Raw genomic sequence first — 19412 nt, forward strand, 5'->3', positions numbered from 1 at the left:
CATCAAGCCTGTGTAAAATTACGTATTAAAACAATTTTTTTACCATAGGGAACTTTGCCACCTCCAGGTTTAGCACCGTAGCCTCCTAGTGGACAAAATATAAACTTTACGACTCAAAGTTAGCAATGTGTGGTGCAACACATAAATAATTGTTCAACCTTTTTTGTATTTTTCCATTTTCCTCAACATTGAAAATATTACACATCAAGTAAACAACAAACAAAATATTTCATTTTAAAGGAGCAAGCATCTCAAAGCACCTTGCGCTTTGGGTGATTTGAGGGGGTAACCATGGAATACACCTGGCTGCATTGGCCCACCAAACCCTCTGGTTCCTGAGACAGAGAAGGAAGGAGTACTTTAATTCTGACATCAATGTATAAACAACTGTATAATAATATAAATATACATATTTAAAATCAACCTGGGACTTGGCCCCCTTGCTGTCCTCCAACTGTATAAAGAAATCAGATATTGTTATGGTTATCTGCAATTACTTTTCCCAAAAGCTGAAGATACTTTACATTTAATTTGATTGTGAATCATGTTGATTTTGTAAAGACTGTGTTTCATATTGCAGCATGTTTCAAAATTCAAAATTACTCAACACATAGAGTCAAAATCTTAACCTCCTCACTTGATTTGGGATTTAGGTTTGTTCCAGTAGCGACCCCAGGCAGAACCCCACGGCCACCAAACCCTGCAGGGAAGAAAACAAACATATAAACATGACAATCTTATGGATTGTGGTAAATATTTTCTCAGAGTGAAAACAAACCAGTTCCTGGTACAATTCCTCCTTGGTAAAGTCCAGGAACACCCACACCTGCAACAACCGAAGACATAACAATGTGCTTTCCCACTAACAGGCGTATAACATAGATATACTGTACATCTGTTAGCATGCCATGTTTTCCTAAAACATGGTTAGAAATAAAAGGCCTCACAGACATGAAAACTTTCCATACAGATAGATATAAGCAGTAAGAGAATGTGCAGAAAACAAATGGAAAAGTGTTTTCTGCAGTCATTTATCAGTTTGCTGTAATTAAAGCAACCATTTTCTGTCTTCATACATTGTGGATGGTTTCTGATTTAATGGCACACACAAGGCAAATATTATCATAAAAATGTGATGAATGCCTTATTTTTGAAAGTCGCATTAAACAAAATCATTCTCTCCATTTATTCGCTCTCCTAGTAGAGATGAGTAAGAAGTCTTTAAATAAATTATTTCAAATAAAATAAGCAATGCTACACTTAATGACACCCAAAAAGCTGATCAGAGTGGAGAAACTTTTAATTAGTAATCCATAACTATCTGTTTCCTTGATTTATAAAGAAAAAAAAAAGAGATGTCACCTAGCCACTTCTCAAAATGGGCAAGAGAAGAGAACATCCCACTAAAACGAGGCAGATGAGGCAGATTAAATTAAATTATTTAAAAGATTTGTGGCCTCATGCATAAAGCGTGCGTGTGCACAAAAAGTGTGCGGCGCCATATTTTACGCAAAAGTTGGCATGTTTGCGTAAATATATGCACACTTTTTTGCTGGCGTGAAAATGTGTGGCAGCCACGCAAACACATTCTGTGAACGATTTCAAACTACAAAGCGTCAAAACTCACCTAAATACACTGAAATCTGACTACATTCTGTATTATGTAGACCAAGAAGCATCAAACCTGTTTTTTAATTTTTATTTTAATATTTTATTGTTTAAATGTAATCGATGAAACTGAACCGTATTTATAATCAGATAATAACCTGACACACACAAAATAAAGAAAATAAAAATAAAAGTATGTGAAAATCTCACTAGAATGTAAAGAGTACTTTTCCTCAGTTTTTGTCTCGTAAAGATGTAACGCATTGTTCTGTGCGCCTAAGCGCATGGACTGCATCTATGGGGTAATTTCATTCTGACTGAAAAAGAAAACAGGGTTGGATCAGCAGATTAACTCCAGACATGCTTGATTATTTTTAATGTGATCAAGGTGTGTATAATCACACGTATTCAAGTAGCTGCATAAAGGTGAGCCGCGTAATTGTGAAGCGCATTGGCTCTGATCCATCGCCCATGGAAGGATTCAGAGGGAGCTTTTGATCAGAGATCCTATTGATCTGCTGGGAAATGATGATGGTTTGTTGGTGTTTAGATTGCTCAGACTGATCATCCTGGAGCTCTGAGCAAAACTTAAAGAAGGAGCTAGCCCCCTGCGCCACCACAGCACGCCCCACCTTTGGAGGCCATGAGGACGTCGCGGGTTAGACTCTCGGTCCCGGGACAAACAGGCACTTGCACAATCTCTTTATTTATTTATTTTATTTGGATTTTTTTTTTCTTTGAAATGTATTACTTTTATTTTTGTGAGGTGACCTTATGTGTCCTGAAAGCACATTTTAAATAAAATATATAGTTATTATTATAAATATTTATACTGCTTCGAACAAGGACGTTGCCATGGTTATTGCTTCACGTGGTGGCAGACTTCCGGGTATTTATACTAATTTACATATATATTTATGGGTGGCGACAGGGCGGACCAGCAGCTGTGCTCTATTTCCCGCAAATCGGGATTTATAAAGGAAAGGTGCGCAGCCACGTGCGTGCGCACGGCTTTATACATCCAAAAATTTTTTGTGCACAGCACTTCTCTACATTTTTCCGTACGCCAAGTTTTAGTGTGAAAACTGTACACTCTTTTATGCAAGAGGCCCCAGAAAATCAATACAATAAAAATACAGAACCTTGCAAAAGAATTATGTCTTGAACTTGTCCTGATTGTCTAATATTACAACCATCATCCCACTCTGTGTAAATCCAGTTGTTCTGTGAAGGCATAAGATTAAGAATATGTGGGAAAACCTAAAAGTTTTCTGTCCAGTCTGAATGAGCTTTAACTTTAAACATCTAGACTCACCAATTGTCTTGTCTCTGCTTCTGTCAGCTGGACAGTAGAAATTATGCTGATAAAGCATTTTAAAAAATCTTAATGGTCCTGTGTTTCACATACAAATTAAGCCTCTAGGTGTCAGTATTCAACATGTAAAGAGAACAGTAATGAGTCTGACGGCATCTTATAGTACTGTTAAATTATTTGAAGGTGAAGCTAATTGGTATTTTTTTTTTAGGTCAAAAACATGTGGCCCTTATGTAAGAGCATCAATGCACTCAAACAGTGAGTCTCAAACATTTTCTGTATTAAGGGTTCAAAGTTTTACACAGTAACTCATCTCTATAAAATTTGTCAAACCCATTTAAACTTTTTTTCCAGTCGGTTGGCTGGGATTTGAATCACTACGGATACATTTCCAGCTGCACCAAACATCTGCCACATGCAGTGAGAGTTTGTCTTTAATGTGGCTCAGAGCTGCTTTCTGTCTGTCTTCAGCCGCATGAGTTTATTGTTGAGTCTACAAAACCTGGCACTTTGGCAGCTTTCTTTCCTGCTGCACCACCGGCTCCTCCTGGAAGGCCTGTCTGAGGAATAACAGGTGCTGGAAAAAAAAAAAAACATCACATAAAATGTTACATGGCTCATCAAGCAGGGAGGGACAAAATGCCCTGGCTAAAACAGCACGTTTATAGTCAAAGTGCTGCGATGAGGACAATTATAACTGATTTATTTTCCCAAACTGTGACTTTTTCGTGTCAGATTTTGCTTTATTGCATTAGGAAAATCTCTTTGCTTTGAGTTCAAATATGCTTTTTTCAGGCTGGTTGTCATTTGATAGAAATGAAGCCAGTTGTGCATTTGTGTAATTATGAAAAAAGACAAAATGTAGAAAAAAACGAGAAAAAAAAACAGGGAGTGAATGTCTTGCCTCCACCAGGTCCAGTTCCAGCACCTCCAGGTCCCACTCCTGCTCCAGCACCTAATCAAAAAGTAGAAACAGACACAGAATATTAGAAATAACATTTACAGGTACATATTCATACATTAAAATAGCATGGAAAACTTTTATTTTGGAAACTTAATTCAAAAATTCAAACTCATATTATAATGATTCACTAAAACAGAGTGATATTCTTCAAAAGGGATTTTGTCTTAGAAATTACAATATTAAATAAGACAAATTAAAAAAATTGATTATTTAAATTCATGGCTCTTGAAAAGTATGTTAATGTGTGCGGTTTTAACATTAGTTCAGTTCTCTATTAGGGTGAATTACAGCAACAATGAAGTGTGGAGTGGAGATGATCAGTCTGGGAATGCGTGATGTGTTCAGGAAGCTCAGGTTGTTTTGATTGCCGCCTTCAGCTCGTCTGTTTTAGTGGGTCTGATGCCTTTCATCTCCAATGATCCACCGATTCCGGATGGGGTTCAGGTCAGGTGATTTTATTAGCTAATAAAGCACCATGATGCAATGGTTCTTAAAACAGAAATTGGTCCCTTGGGAAGTGAAGGCAGATGCCAAGTCCTGTTTGAAAACAAAATCAGCGTCTCCATAAAACAACGAAGGAAGCATGAAGTGCTCTAAAGTTTCCTGGAAGACGGCCGGGTTGACTGTGGACTTCAGGAAACGGAGAGGAGCAACAGCAGCAGATGACACGGCGCCCCAAACCATCACTGACTGGTGACATAAACTTTGTGCCTCTAAACTTTTACTATAAACACGTATTGATTCCAGATAAAGTGTAAAATTTACTTTCATTTGAAAATAAAGTAAATTTCAGATTGTTACTTACAATTCTATTTAAGTAATAATCTGAGTAACTATTAGCTGTAGTTGACAGGAATAAAAATTTTAAATGTATCATCTCGTGCAAATGAAATGAAATAAATTAACTTTTTCTATAAAAAGCTGATGTATTTCTTTTCAGTACATGTTTCTGAGGGGCCTGAGATCAAGTTCACCAAGTGATCTTGGATGCCGAGCGGATCTAATCTGGTTCTGCCAACCCAGTCGGCATGACAACGCAAAAGGCTTCATGTTTGACTTCACCTTAATCAGAGGAGACAGGGAGAATCCATGCCATCTTGCCCCATCAAATACCTCATTTCTTTTCTTATTTGTACAGGAAATTAGCTGTCAGGTTTTGCTCGACATGAACTTTGCAGCAGGATGAAACAAGCTGTTTATTTGTTTAATCCATTCCCTCCCCAAATTTTCTTTTTTTTTTTAATTTTAAAATCCCAATACTTAAGCGGACAGACGTTGCGCACTGCCTGAAAGTATGCGGTCTGGGAGATTTGGTAAGAAAAAGTTTGGCGAGGAATCTGCCTTTTAATCTGCGCCGTTTCAGAGAAACGAGTTGTTATTTTAAGTGTCATGAAAGCAGAACAGACTGATTCCAGGGACTGATGTTTTGTCACTGCCAACCAATATTTAAGCACGGGCTCTGTGCCACGGAGCAGCCCCAGACATGATTGAGGCCCCCTGAGTTCATGTCTAATCAGTCAGGCTAATTTAAAGCAAATGATGTGCACGCACACGCTCCAGAGTTTAACGTCAGATCCAGCTCTGCGGAGGTTCAAACTGTCGAAGGTTTGCAAGTGTATGATAAAAATGTAAACGCTTGCCAAATGCGGCTTTCATACTGCACTTCCAATAATGCACAACATACACTCTGGCTTTCTCCAAACATGCAAGCATGTTCATTTATCAAAAGTCTGAGAGTGCTTCAGTCAGTAAGGTCTGGAGGCTGCACAGTAGTCTGCCAACAGGCTGAAAACGACCCCCTGGTGGCGGTGGGCCTCCTGCACCTGTCCATAAAACAACCAGAGCTTCAGGCACATTTGTCAGTATCACAGACTGAGAGCAACGATCACCGCTGGAAAGTCTGTCGTCTTTATTGTTTTTCCGGCTGGTTTGTCATGGAAATGCTGCCACAGACTGAACCAAATGGGCCGGGCAGAATGCTGTTCATCATGTCTTCACTGAGCAGGTGACTGAATAGATGGGTTCTGCACTTTGAGTGAAATGAAAGTGGATGTAGCAGTACTGCAGTCAACATGGAAAGTATTAGTGCTGCTAACTCATGTTTCACAAGGAAACCTGAAGGAACAGGGTGTTTTCTATTAGTAACACAAAAGCTTTCGGAATGACAAAGAGAGATGAAGTTTCTGGTTGTAAAATGTTCACAGAGAAGCTGCATTTTCCAACACCTCTGGAAGATGTGACTCCGTGAGGTCAGAATGTATTTATAAATCTACTTCTCCATCATGCATGATATCACAGAATATAAGCTTAGCCTTTCTCCAACAGCAATCATTCATCTTTCAGTTTAATAAACTGCAGTTTCCATTAAACCCAGTCAGCTTTATGTGATTACAACAGTTTCTGAAGGATTGTAAAGGCAATAGTTGATACCATCAGCCCATTCATGGGTTGTATTTGCGATCAGGTTTGAAGGAAACCTTCCTCATTATGAGAGTGGGAACTACTTCCCATGGTCCTTAGCGGCATGTTTTGTAACCTGTGTTGCACTCCTGGTGCAACACAGGTTTCACTTCTCTTCCAGCGGGTCCTACCATAAAAAAATCACATTCTCTTAATTTTGTTTAATTTTTATGCACGTTTTGATGTGAGTTTTATCAACTAAGGTTTAATTGAATATGATGTTATCATCCTGCCAATTTTATCTTTACAATAATTTACTTAAAGTTATGTATTACTTTTACAAGTTACATTTAAATCAGTTAATCTATCATTATAAATGAAGGATTTTTATTCTTTAATTTTAATATTCATTAAGTTTAGCTTTTTAAAATAATATCTTTATTAGAGTTGGATTCTTACTACTTTAATTTTGATTTTAATTTAACTTTAATTACAGAAAAAAAATAAACTTAGTCTTGCTTTTCTCATTCCCCTCGTTTTTGGCCTACTGACAGCAGTTTCCTCTACAACATTAGCTAATGCAAGTTCAAAGACAAAAAAGAACAATGTGTCTTCATTACTCAGCTGTAAACCAAATTATATTTCAGTTGAAGAAACATATTGTTACTAAGTCAAATATTGCTATTTTAAAAAAGTGTATTAAAAATGTGATTTTTTTGATTCATTTATAAAAAAAAAAAAAAGAAACAAAGATTGAGAGCAGTGTCAGTTCTCGTATGAATGGCACTCCAGCCAGCTACTTCCTGCACACAGCCAAACACAAACCCGTAACCCTACAAAAAAGTCTAGCAATCTAACTTGCAGGTTTCACCACAACATATTCTGCAACCTAATTTAGTCCTAAAAGGAAGCACTGAGCAGAATAAAAGCTTTCTAAAAAGTCTCATTGTGTTTTAAAGAATCTCTTTTCAGCGTAGAATAGACCTTGGCAGGGCTGTACAGCTTAAATATGAAATAATTTGAGTTTAAGATGGTCATATACAGTCTTAATTCCTTAGAAAAACATGAAATATGAGCATTTTCAGGCACTTTGTGTGGAATGTAATTACAATGACAGCCACCACAGGGGGCGCTCATTCTCACTGACTGAGCAACCACATAAAGTAAACAAAATGTTCAGACAACGCAAGTCAGACAACTTTTGATTTGCCTCATGCCACCCCTCTGTAGTGTGCTACTCTGGACAGACAGTCAGACTGTGTCTAAAAATAACGTAACTTTTACCGTAAATTACTGCAGACAGCAAATCAGCTCAACTCCAAATGAATCCTGGATCCCACCACTAAAACAACATTAGTGTTATATTTCCACCAACCTATCACTCACTGTACCTGCTTTGGCAGCAGCTTTTTGTGACGGGTAAAACCCTCCAGTACCGCCACCATATCCTCCGTAACCGCCTGCAAGACAAACATTTAGAAATTACCATTAAATCATTATCAATAATTTAATTTGAAATGATTTTATAAATAACATTTAACTTCTTTAATATCCGTTAATAAAGTAAATAATTTGAAGAACCAAATCAGTTTTAATTCAATAAAACAAAATACCTACCGATCCCAGTTCCTAGATTTCCATAACCTTGGTAGGGAAAAAAAAAAAAAAAAGTTAAGTGGATAAATAAAGTGAAGTGTAACACAAAAAGCACTAAGCTCAGGTTTGGGGGTGCAGTGAATGTTCACTGGTCAAGAAATTTTATATGCATGAACATGCACAATGCACATAATGATATATCTCAAAATAATTGCTAATTTATTTTTCACTTTTTGGCCCCTACACTGAGCCCCTTTTGAGTGCCTCAGCTCCAACTCGCTGTATATGACTTTAAATATGACAGTTGACTGAAACCTCTGAAATATGTTTAGGATTTGTGGTATTTTGTTTCCCCCGTCAGGCCACCTCAATGAAAGCTTTCTTGGAGGAGCAACTAAGACCATGGTTTACTTTACTGGAATGCGTAATGAGTTACTGCTGTAATTACCCTTTAATAGAAATAACACATCATTCAACATTTCATCACAACTCTCTCCAGAGCCATGCAAAAACTGCATGATGTGGATTAAAAAATTAAGTTTGAGACACTCGAAACAAAATCAGGCGCATTAAAATTCTGTTTTTGAGACGAGCGTCGTCAAGGGAAGGGAGCTGACTTTTACGAAGCTCAACGCCTGACAGAAATGGTGTGAGTCCAGCTTTTCGGCCTGGTTGTATTGTGATCTAAACATTGGGGGGAGCGATGGATTCTTCTGAAAGCTTAAAGAAAAACAGCATCTATGTTTTAATCTGAGGGTGTCAAAAAAGCTGAATTCAGTTGGAGGCATAAATTAAATCACGTCTCAGTTTGGGTTTCCTCTTGATGACAAGATTGAAACATTTGAAGAGGGAAGTACTGTATATGGAAATGGAAAAAGTGTGGGAGAGAGAGGAGGAGAAGAAGAACATGAAAATAAAACACTCACCACCTGCTTTTCCAGGAGGAATCAAAGCCAAAGCTCAGGAGGGTTTCAAATAAGGCACCAAATACGATTTTATCATCCATTTATGGGACGTGAAACAGACTTATCGACAGATCCTGTCATAAGAACTATCATTAGCCCAGCGGCTACATGTTTTAATAAGGTCAGGTCTTGGTTTCCTGCATCATAGTGGAGCAGGTGCAAAAATCCTGAACCCTGTAGTCCCTCGTTTAACTCCTGGCTCGGGCCATTTGCTGCACGACTAGAGTCGAAAATCCCTTTTGGATTTCTCCTAGAGTAAAGGATGCTGTGCTCCAGACAGTCTTTAATTCACTCCTTGGATAAAATAAGTTCAGAAAATACCGAAGTATTTTTACTTGTCTTATGTAGAGGAGCGTGTAAAAGTGTTTAAATCAGCTTACTTTTTTCATATTTTGTTTCCAAAGAGCTAAACATTAGTTTAAAAAATTATCTTCTTTAGGCTTGCGGAAGATCTCCCAAAGTTTTTCTTTTAACTTAATACTTTCACACCGATTTTCTGAAAATGACATCTTGCCCAATAAAGAAATTAAATTGTGAAAAAGAAGGATAGTTAAACATGCATTTCAACTTTTTTTTTTGTAAATACAAATCTGAAAAATTTGTATTCAGTTCTTTATAGTCAGTATTTTATAGAACCACTGCTTGCTTCAACTTCAGCTGCAGATCTTTTGCAGAATGTCGCCACTCGCTTTGCACACAGCGGCTGCCCACTTGAAAATAGTTACACAAAAATAACCCGAGCTCATTCAGGTTAGATGGAGGCTACTTCTTAGTAGGCCTGTCGCGATAAACAATAAATCAATTAATCGTACGATAAACTAAAACTATCGACCTCATTTTAATTATTGGCTTTATTGTCTCTTCCGGCCTTTTTCTCTTTCTGTTGATGACACTGAATGAAAAAAAGGCTCAACTCCGGTGCTCTCCACTGACCCTATATATACTGACCCAATATTATCGTTTATCGCAATAATTTTTGAGACAATTAATCGCTCAGCAAAATTTGAATCGTGACAGGCCTACTTCTTAGTTGGATTTAAGTCTGGACTTTGGTCCTTCTGCTTTTATCTAATCCATTCCTTTGAGTTCTGCCTGGATGTTTAGAGTTGTTTTCCTGTTAGAAGTTGATTGGCTATCCAAAACTTTGTTTTCCTTTTGCAGCCTTCAACATGTTTCCTTGCAAGATTACCGGTAGTCTTTAATTACCTCCCTCAGTCTTACCATCAACTCAAACCAGAATCACCGCAGCCACCACCATGTTTTATCATGGGAATGGTTTGTTTAAAAAAGGGTGTAATTTCCGATTTTTGATTCTGAATATTAGCCAAAAAATTTAATCTTGGTCAGATGAAAGCACCTACTTCCACATGCTTCTAGAAAACTTTAAAGAGCAAATGAAACATTCCTTTGAAATGTATGACTTGTATGACTAAACATTTCTGCTTTCGACAAAGCAGAAATTAAGAAACACACGGTAATAATAGAAGAAAGTTGGACTTGTTGGAAGAAATGTACAAGGAAATGAAGGATGACTGAAGGGTTTTGCACATTAACTCCAGATTTCTTAATTTGTTAGTGATTTTTGGACTCTGTGTGAAGGACATTTTAATAAAATCAGTTTCAGGAAAAAATTAAAACAAAGTTGGCCTAAAAACAACAACCTTTCTAAACAAAGACTCTTTCTGAAACGATGAGAAACATTAATGCTGCCAACAACTTTGTCCAGCAAGGAATTTACTTTCATCAACAACTGAAAATAAAAAAAACCTGGGATGAGAACAACTGTGCATGGGAAACAATTCACCAGGATACAGAGATCAGGGTGGAGCCAGTCCAGCCAATTGCAGGTGAGGAAACTGTTCTGATGAGGAGGAGCAGGAGGGCAGGAGGAGGAGGAATGTACCGGCAGCGATAGGAGGAAAGATCAAGAGTGGATCAAAGCAAATGTGGGCACAGCTCTCGCCAAAGCCTTGGCAACAGAGACAGCATGCAATACAATCTCAGATTTGAGATAATCCGTCTCCTTCTGCCTTATTCCTCCAGATTTCTCAACCATCTCTAGACACATGTTGAGATAATAAGTGCAATCAATTTTTACATAAATCAAATTGATCGTTTTCCATTTTTCAGTCATTCCCGTGTTAACATGAGGACGCTGTCTTATCATATCCCCGGGATCTGTTGGACAATGACTCCAAGAAGGTTTCTGATCAGCATCCATGGAACAGCAATGATCTATAACGCCATTAAATTCACCAAACTGACTGGTTTACACAATGTTCCACAGGAGATTTAGATGTGTTCTGCCTGTCAGCACGTCTTTAAGAAATGCTGCGAGCAGCAGAATCAAAACAGGATTCTGGAGACTCTTGGTTTATAAATCAATCACCTGTGCTCACATGTGCTTTCAGTCACCGGGTTTGCTCAGAGTCACCCCGCACCTGCCCCGCTGAGCTCAGCTCTCACCACTGAGAGAGGGAGATGAGAAGCAGACTCTCAGATTATGGTCCGTAAGGGTGTTGATCTGTATCTGAGACCATGACTACAGGCCTTGAGCACAAACACAAAATTTCCACAAGAAGTAAAAAAAAGGAAAGAAAATTAACTTTTTGTAGTTCTGACATCATCTAACATTGTGAAAACAAAAATACCAACGCACAAAAATACCACACAGGTGGTGCTACATGTCCAGGGTCATAGCATGAGGAGCTTCATTGTTTGGCGTTTATCCACTGAGGTTTCCTACAAAGGTTCTCTGTTCAGTCACACTCACCATCTTGTAAGCTAAAACAAGCATGCTTTTGTTGGACGACAGAAACCTACGTGTTGGACGTCTGTTGCAACAGTGTTTGTTGTCATGAGCCACACACGTAGAAGCCCGATATCAAATCTTCAGTTTTCTTTGCAGCTGCTGCAAGTATTTAGCTGATCGCTGACATCCTGAAGGATTTCTGCACTCTAATATTACGACTCATTTTCTCCACGACCCTCAAGGCAAAATAGAGACCCCCGGGGATCAATTGAGATCCACTTTGACTTTGGACTAGAAGATCAATACTCAACATGGAGGGTGGAAGTGACAGGAACCTGATATTACCCAGAAGGTGAGGGCTGAAGGCCAAGAAAGGGAAAGTAGAAGTTAAATGAAACAGTACGGCCAAGCATCACACTTTCCTTCATTTGGATAGAAAAACAAATAAAAAAAAAACAAAACATGATTTTTCTCCCAGTTTCCATCCAGAGAAGACCACTCATGGAGAAACAGGACCATGACTCCAAATCTGAAATAAACTTCTTGACACCCCGTTCCTCTGTCTCAAAAAGCTTATTTAGATTTCCCCGTTAAACCAGTTCCTCCCCTAAACTGGTGCTAACGCTTGCTTCAGGCCAGCTTTTTTCTGTTTCCACCTCTACAAGCACTGGATTTGGCACAGACTAACTGGTTTAATCACCAACTTTTATCTTGGGAAAAGAACAGCTTTCGTCTGAAGGTGGCTCATTATGACCAAAAACTAATAAAATGTTAGCAGCACGTTTAAAACTCCCGAGTTACACCTAGTTTATGGCTGATGAATGCCATCATGTGACATTCATCAGGGGATGTGTTCCCATTTCAACCAGAAGTTGAAGCATAAAAATGTTGAATATATCTAGAGAGGCTACAAATGCGCTTCAAAAAATGCCTTAAAGTTTCAAATATACAGTATGTACTGTATAGCTAGATATTTTGTTATTCCTCTACTAATTGCTAAATATAGGCAAAATTCTTCTGAACTGACATGTAGTGTTTAAAATGAGAACAGCAGTGAGTGACATGCAACTCATCCGAAGATAAAGATGACATCTAAGCGATCTTGTTGATGTCATAATTCTTTTGAGACATCCGTCCCTCTACGGTGTTACAACGTTTTTTTAAAGGCAGCACGCGTTGGTGGCACGTGACGTTCTTAAAACATATGTGCCTCTGATATTTCCTGGCAGACACACGAGAACCTTCTGAAGACCAGTCGACGCTCCAAGGTGCAATCAATCTGTGATCCTTTTCATAACCTGCTCCGTCACTTCTGATGAACCTGCCACGGTGTTTTTATCCAAAGGTGGTGTTCATTATTATGAAGATTTATGAACACCATGATATTGTGTTCGTAAATCCTCTCTCAAAGGCATTGTGTAACTTCTGTTTTCCAGTACTGTTGTTTAGTGGTATCGCTTCTCAAAAATCAGACTTACTTTCACATATGTGCATCTTTCACTCTTATGTCCGAGACTGTTTAAAAAGGTTTTCGCCACAGTATTAGATTAATACATAATAACATACTATTTAGCAGATTGTTTATCTAGGATTGTCAAAACCAAGCATTGTTTGTGACCCTGAAGCCAAGCTACAGCTACTTATTTTGATGCATGTCTACACATACATCCTCTATTTCAAATAACGCTCTTCGAAGTTTTGATCTCATCGGGTAGCTTTTAGATAAAATGTATCTTTTTTGATGGCTTGAATGTCCCTTAATTAAACAGCTGCCTCCGGCCAGACAAATATTTTTCAATAATTCTTTCTCTGAAAGAGTTCCTTCTCTAGAGGTAAAGACCACCTTGAGGCTCCGTCAAACAGATGTAGAGCTGAGATTTCCAGATCCAAACAGTAAAAAAACAGATTGTCAGGAACACAGCTCATTGAAAGATGGAACGAAAAGACCCAGGCCAAAAGTTAGGCATTTCCTTCTGTATACTGGTGTCAGAGCCTCCCTTATTCTGGTAGGGCTCTAGTTTTCTAAAGTCTCAAGTTAGGTAAAAGAAATTCAGATGAAAGAAACATTGACAAAATCTTTAATAAACCCAATAATACTCTGAATTTTCAATCATGGTTCCCTGAAGTTCTCTGTTTATGTTTTCTCTCTCTTTTTATCTTTACTTAATCATGTTTATGTATTAGTAGTAGTACCAACAGATTAATTGTTCATTCAAGTAATAGTTACAAAACAACAACCTGTCTATTGATAGGATGTTCCTTAGCATAAAGAATGTATTCCTTTAGAATGATTACTGATAGATTTGAGATTCATATGGACAATAATCTTGGCATACAACTCTTATTATACTCTCTGGTGGCTGTCAGAGGGCCTGACGGCCGTCTTGTTTCAGTCGGACTGTCCCAGGGCAGCAGTGGTTACAGTCCGCCACCATCAGTATGTGAATCTGGGCTTTAATAGGCGAATGTCGTGTAAAGATCTTTGGAGTCCTCTGGACTAGATAAAGTGCTAAACAAGTACAGACTATTTACCATTTATTAGATTGTTTAAACATAAATATGATCAAGTAGCCGTATCATTTGCTCCATTTAGTGGAAAAGCCCATTTATGGTTCTTTTTTATTCCCTGCAGCTGGTAGCAATCTGATTAGAGATCAGAGATGGTTAGGGCTTTTAAGCAGTCACAAACATGGCTTGTTTTTAATAAATAGTGTTAAGTAAATTCAGCTGGTCAGATCAGGGCATCTGTTTGTTGGGACACAGAAGAAAATAATGTGATTTGTGTAGCTGAGCTGTTTCACTGGACTGTTCATAAACATGCATCGAAACAGACAGAGGATCAACCATTAACGGCCCATCCCGGCCGTATTATGTGATGTAATGATGTGGTATTGATCTGACTCCCTGATTGTGGAAAAGAACTGCTTAAAAACCGGTCAGAGCACCGAATCTGTCTTGGTGGAAATACCCAAAGTTTGTTATTTTCAAAAAAAGATTGAAACACAGCGATCAACATGTGTCTTTGGTATAAATTTAAACATTAGATTTGCTCTTTGTACAGATTCCAAGGGAATATTTTTAGTTTTTTTCCTCCACCAAATGACTGCAAGCTGTTCTGATTTATATTTTATGCAGCACCCCAACTTTTGGAGAAACCGGGTTCCAACTCAGTATTGCCCAACAGCGGTGAGTCATTTGTTGTTGCTTGTTTAGGAATGATCTCAGTAAGAACAAGTATTTCTTTCTTGTAAAAGGAGTCATGGAAATGTGCCCTCGAGTTCATACTGTATGCCCCTGCTGTACCAAACATATCTCTACTCAAAGTGAAGATAGATACTGGGGCAAAACAGCCCAGACGTTGCATGTGTCAGTCTTTCAGTCACTAGCCATGTTCTCAAACTGGGGTCCAGTACAAATGATGGATGTGAGCCAGTGTGAGCAGAAATATCTGGTTTCAATCTGCAGTGAAACGTCTTGCTCATTCTCCACTGGGGTTAAGTAAGGTAATTCTGTTTTAGAACCAGAGGAGCACAAGAACCATTAATCAAAACAGTGTCCTCAATCTCGGGTTCTTTCTTTTCCATGTTTCAGCATCCTGATTCTGTCCTCTCCAGAGCATTGTCTGAGGGGCTTACGCCGCTCAGACGAGAGGCGTTAGTAGCAGAGGGAAGCCAAACGTGAGAAGCGAGGAGAAGTATTAGCTCGCTCCTTTCCATCTCCTGTTTTCCTCCCCCTTCTCCCTGCTTTGTGAACCCGCTGGCTCTGGCGAAGGGTTTAATTTAGGAGAGCAAAGAATTCCATGGCAGAGATCCACTTTAACTGACAGCAGACGCGAGGAGAGCGGATTCTGGAGCTGGAGCTCTCCGAGTGTCCAGGAAATATCTGTGACTTGTTTCTCATGGCTTTCTCTGTTCAGTCCCTTTTGCAATCAGGCGAACTTATAGAAACAAATTGTTTGTTTAGTCAAATACCACAGAAAAAGGGCTTGACTCACATATTTCACAGCTGGAAAGCAGCACTGGTGTGCAAAGTGACAAGAGGGTGACAGATGGATGATGAATTGTTCTGCTTGTGTAAACCTAAACACTGTGTTTAAGCTGGAAACCACAAACATGCAAAGAGAAGGGGGCTTCAAAGCTGCACAGAGGAGTGCTGTGGCAGCACATGCAACACTTTGCCAAAGTATTCTCATTTATTGTCACGTTACAACCTCAAATTTCAGTGTAGTTTTGGATTTCATGTGACAGACCAACACAAAGTAGCGCATAGTTGTTGAAAGTTGAAGAAAAATGATACATTAAAAAAATCCTTACGTCTTATTCCCCCTTTATTTTGATCCCACTAAATAAAATTCAGTCCGTCTTTAGACGTAACTTATTTAGTTATAGAAGTATAGGTGTGTACTTCTTTGGACCTAAAGAGGAATGATGTAGAAGAATCAGCACACATCTTCACTTATTACAGCTAGAAACCAGCAGTCAAGCCTGAAATCTGGGTGGAGTGATGGACTCAGATCTGAACCTTCAGAGTCACAAAAAGTCAGTTACAAAGTCGGCCTTCTGTCACCTCAAAAACATTTCCAGGCTTAAAGGACTAATGTTGCAGCAACATATAGAGAAACTCGTCCACGTGTTTATGTTTGGTCGCACTGATTACTGCAGTAGTGTCTTTACAGGGAGAATCTCTTGAAATAACAACTGAGTTGTTTGCCATATAAAAACTGGCTTTAAAAACTGGCCCCATTCACAGTTTTCAGGATCTATGATTAGATGAGAACAAAATGGATAATTTTGGCCAAAAAGCAATAGCCCTGGATACAACATCCCCATTGTGACACTTTCAGATGTCAGCTACGTGGATGATTTTCTTCAGAAAGCAAATGAAAATGGTGCAGGGTTTTACCTTCCAGTAGGATGAAAATCCTAAAAATACAACAAGAGCTACAGTGGAATTGTTTAAACCAAAGTATATTCAGCTGCTAGAATGGCCCAGTCAAAGTCCAGATTTAAATCCAATCCTGAATCCATGATAGGACTTGAAAGTTAAGAGTTAGCCGTCGCTTTCCACCCAATTTACTGAAGTTGAGGGGTTTTGCAAAGAGAAATAGGAAAACATTTCAGACTTTCAACTACAATTGCAGACAGAGGAGCTCTAAAGTGTTTACTTGGGAACTAGCATGTACCCACAGATATGTTTTTTTTTTTTTTTTTAGATTTTTATGTATAAACCATGCACTTTTTCCTTCCACTTTACAACTAAGCACTACTTTGTGTTGGTCTATCACATAAAACCCCAATAAACACATTAAAATTTGTGGTAGTAATTTGACAAAACGGAAGGGAGTTGAAGGGTCAGGAACACTTTCACAAGGCTCTGTAATGTTGTATTTTCATGTAATGCAATCAAATATGTTCTTGTAGATGAACCAAATCTTGAAAGGCAATCAGAAGGCCAAATGAGAATCAGCGGTTCACAGTGACTGACAGGTAGTGAGACTCTTCTTCGGCTACGGTCCAATGAAGATTTGCACTTCAAAAACTAAGCCCCTCATCATGTCCGTCACTATGATGACATATTTTTTTCAGTATCAAATTATCATGCTTATTTCCTTCCAAGTTGGTGGATAGATTGCATTCTTGCAAGTTGACGCAGAAACTGAATGATGTGAGGTGCCGCAGTGATTCCAGATTGCGTGAGACAAGTGGACATACTAAGGCTCTCCCTTGCTTCCTCTCTGGTGACCTCCCCTACTCTTTGTCACCTCAAAGTGCAGTGCGCTGTCAGTCATGGGCATCGGACTGGGAAAAAGCAGGACTGTACACATGCGGGACTAATTATGCATTCACACAGTCGCACCGAAGCTCTTTTCCTCGCTCACTTGGGGTGAGCCAGTCGGACTTTGGCGGCAAGCCTTTTATTGTTTTCTCGTTTCCTTTTCCATGCAGTCATTGACACGATCGACGAGAGGTCCCAAAGCCTGAACCGCCCTCTCTGCCAGATGACCTTCCAGCGCAAAACTGCCAGAGGTCCCATCAACAGACCGGGGCCGTCTCCTTCTCCTTTGGTTAGGAAAGTGTCCAGATAAAAATATGCGCAATAAATCTGCCATCTCAGCTGCTCTGGGTGGCAATTTAAAATTTTATAGAGCTCTTCTACATCACACTATAAAGCAAAAGCACTTTGCTTCATTGCGTAGCAGGAACTAACACAGATGAAGGAAATTTGGCAATCTTACCCAGAGTCTCACTAGCTAAATTGGGCATCAAACATATATATCAACTCCGAGGCACTGGGGTGATTCTTAGAAAGGGCTCCAAATTAAGCACAACCATTAAAGTCACCACAGCATGATGCTGGGATTACAAGCACCAACACCGTGCTGCCAAACCCGGCTGCCATGCCCGCTGACGCCTGCTGCTGGGTGACCTCAGCCAGACTTCGTGGTCTCTCACCACCACAAACTTCATTCGAAATGCATCAGCGGAAAAGAGCTCCATTCCTTGCTTTTAGTCTGTGCTGAGTTCATTTGAGCACCATGCGGATCCGCAGCGTCTCTGATGTCATTGTTTACACTGCAACTCTGACAGAGCAGAACGCAATCGAGCTTAGACTTTAAAGTCATGCTAACATTTCTCCCTCTTTCTTGTTCCTCAAAGAGATGAGAGTCTTACTTCACATTTTATCCACCTCCAAAAGGAATGTCACAGTTCCTCTGCCAACACTGAGCCTTGACTCCTTTATCCAGAGCTCATACCATCTGGTTCCAGCTTGTATGCAGCAGCAGCATACTGGATACATGTGAGGACAACAGCTCGAAAGACCGATCATTTCTGTTCACGGCGTTCCATCTGCGGGGATGTTCAACTGTGCAAATTACACACAGGATGAGAAAACCAGTCAACAAACTCAGCCCGTGGCCATGGTATGCAATGTTGGCCAAGTGTGCCTGTTTTGTATCGCACAGATGGTGCACACATGCATCCACTGGACGCTTTCCTGATAAGTCTGGGTTGAAAAGGAAGACGAGCTCCCCCTCGATATGTACCAATTAAAAGGCTGACGTTAGGTTAACGTCAAAACTGTCGTCAAAATTCTTCGGTCACTTTTAGTAGCAACAACTACCTACGAGTCTTTACAACAACTTCCCAAAACTGGCTTCCTTACTTTGTTTCCTGCCCTCTTCTTGAATGTTTTTAGATCGGCCCATGATGTGTTGCATTTTTGCATCTTTTTGCCTACTTCATGTTGTCTAATAGGTTCTACTTAAAAGATTTACCTGATTCTGTCAATCTGGCAGTAATTAGACTTGGGTGTGTCCTTTTAAGCTGAACAAAAGAGTTGGTTAATCACACTTAATTCATAATTTGACAAGGATAATTACTTTAGCATAGTTTTTTTCTCTTAACAGATGAAAAATTTATTTACCAAGTTATATTTTTTTAATTATAAAGGGAAGAAATATGTCAGGTGGCTGAAAGCTTTTCACATTGCTGTATGTAGAGATATTACTGCATGGATAATCAACACAGGATAAGCCAGATGCCTGAAGGGCAAGCACTGATGTAATGTAAAAATAGCTCATTCCTAAGGTCATCTAGCCCAGCCCTGAAGCTGATAAATACTGAAATATCCAAGAGAAATCCTTCACTGAGATGAGATGATTACACTGACTCACATCACTGTGAGCACAAAGTGAACAAAGAAAAGACATCTGAGTTTATACAGCAACCAAAACTTACAGAAAATGCTTTCCACTAGCAAATCATTTGGAAATCAGTAAAAATAAACATATCAAAACCGTACAGGCTCATG

The 19412-nt window shown here is 39.1% G+C and overlaps 1 protein-coding gene across 19 annotated transcripts in view; it reads right to left on the reverse strand.

The window, feature by feature from the left end:
- elna (elastin a) overlaps positions 1-19412 on the reverse strand; it is a 67142-nt gene that overhangs the window by 22498 nt on the left and 25232 nt on the right. For all 19 annotated transcript variants that reach the window (XM_032545953.1, XM_032545935.1, XM_032545948.1 and 16 more), the window contains exons 6-14: positions 7905-7931; positions 7679-7747; positions 3828-3878; positions 3426-3500; positions 779-826; positions 638-700; positions 425-454; positions 261-335; positions 44-85 (exon numbers count right to left, since the gene is read on the reverse strand). In XM_032545953.1, coding sequence (XP_032401844.1) covers positions 44-85; positions 261-335; positions 425-454; positions 638-700; positions 779-826; positions 3426-3500; positions 3828-3878; positions 7679-7747; positions 7905-7931 — 480 coding nt within the window. The remainder of the gene's footprint in view (positions 1-43; positions 86-260; positions 336-424; positions 455-637; positions 701-778; positions 827-3425; positions 3501-3827; positions 3879-7678; positions 7748-7904; positions 7932-19412) is intronic.

Source organism: Xiphophorus hellerii, chromosome 18, assembly GCF_003331165.1.
Source record: "Xiphophorus hellerii strain 12219 chromosome 18, Xiphophorus_hellerii-4.1, whole genome shotgun sequence".
In the NCBI taxonomy this organism is placed as follows: Eukaryota; Metazoa; Chordata; class Actinopteri; order Cyprinodontiformes; family Poeciliidae; genus Xiphophorus; species Xiphophorus hellerii.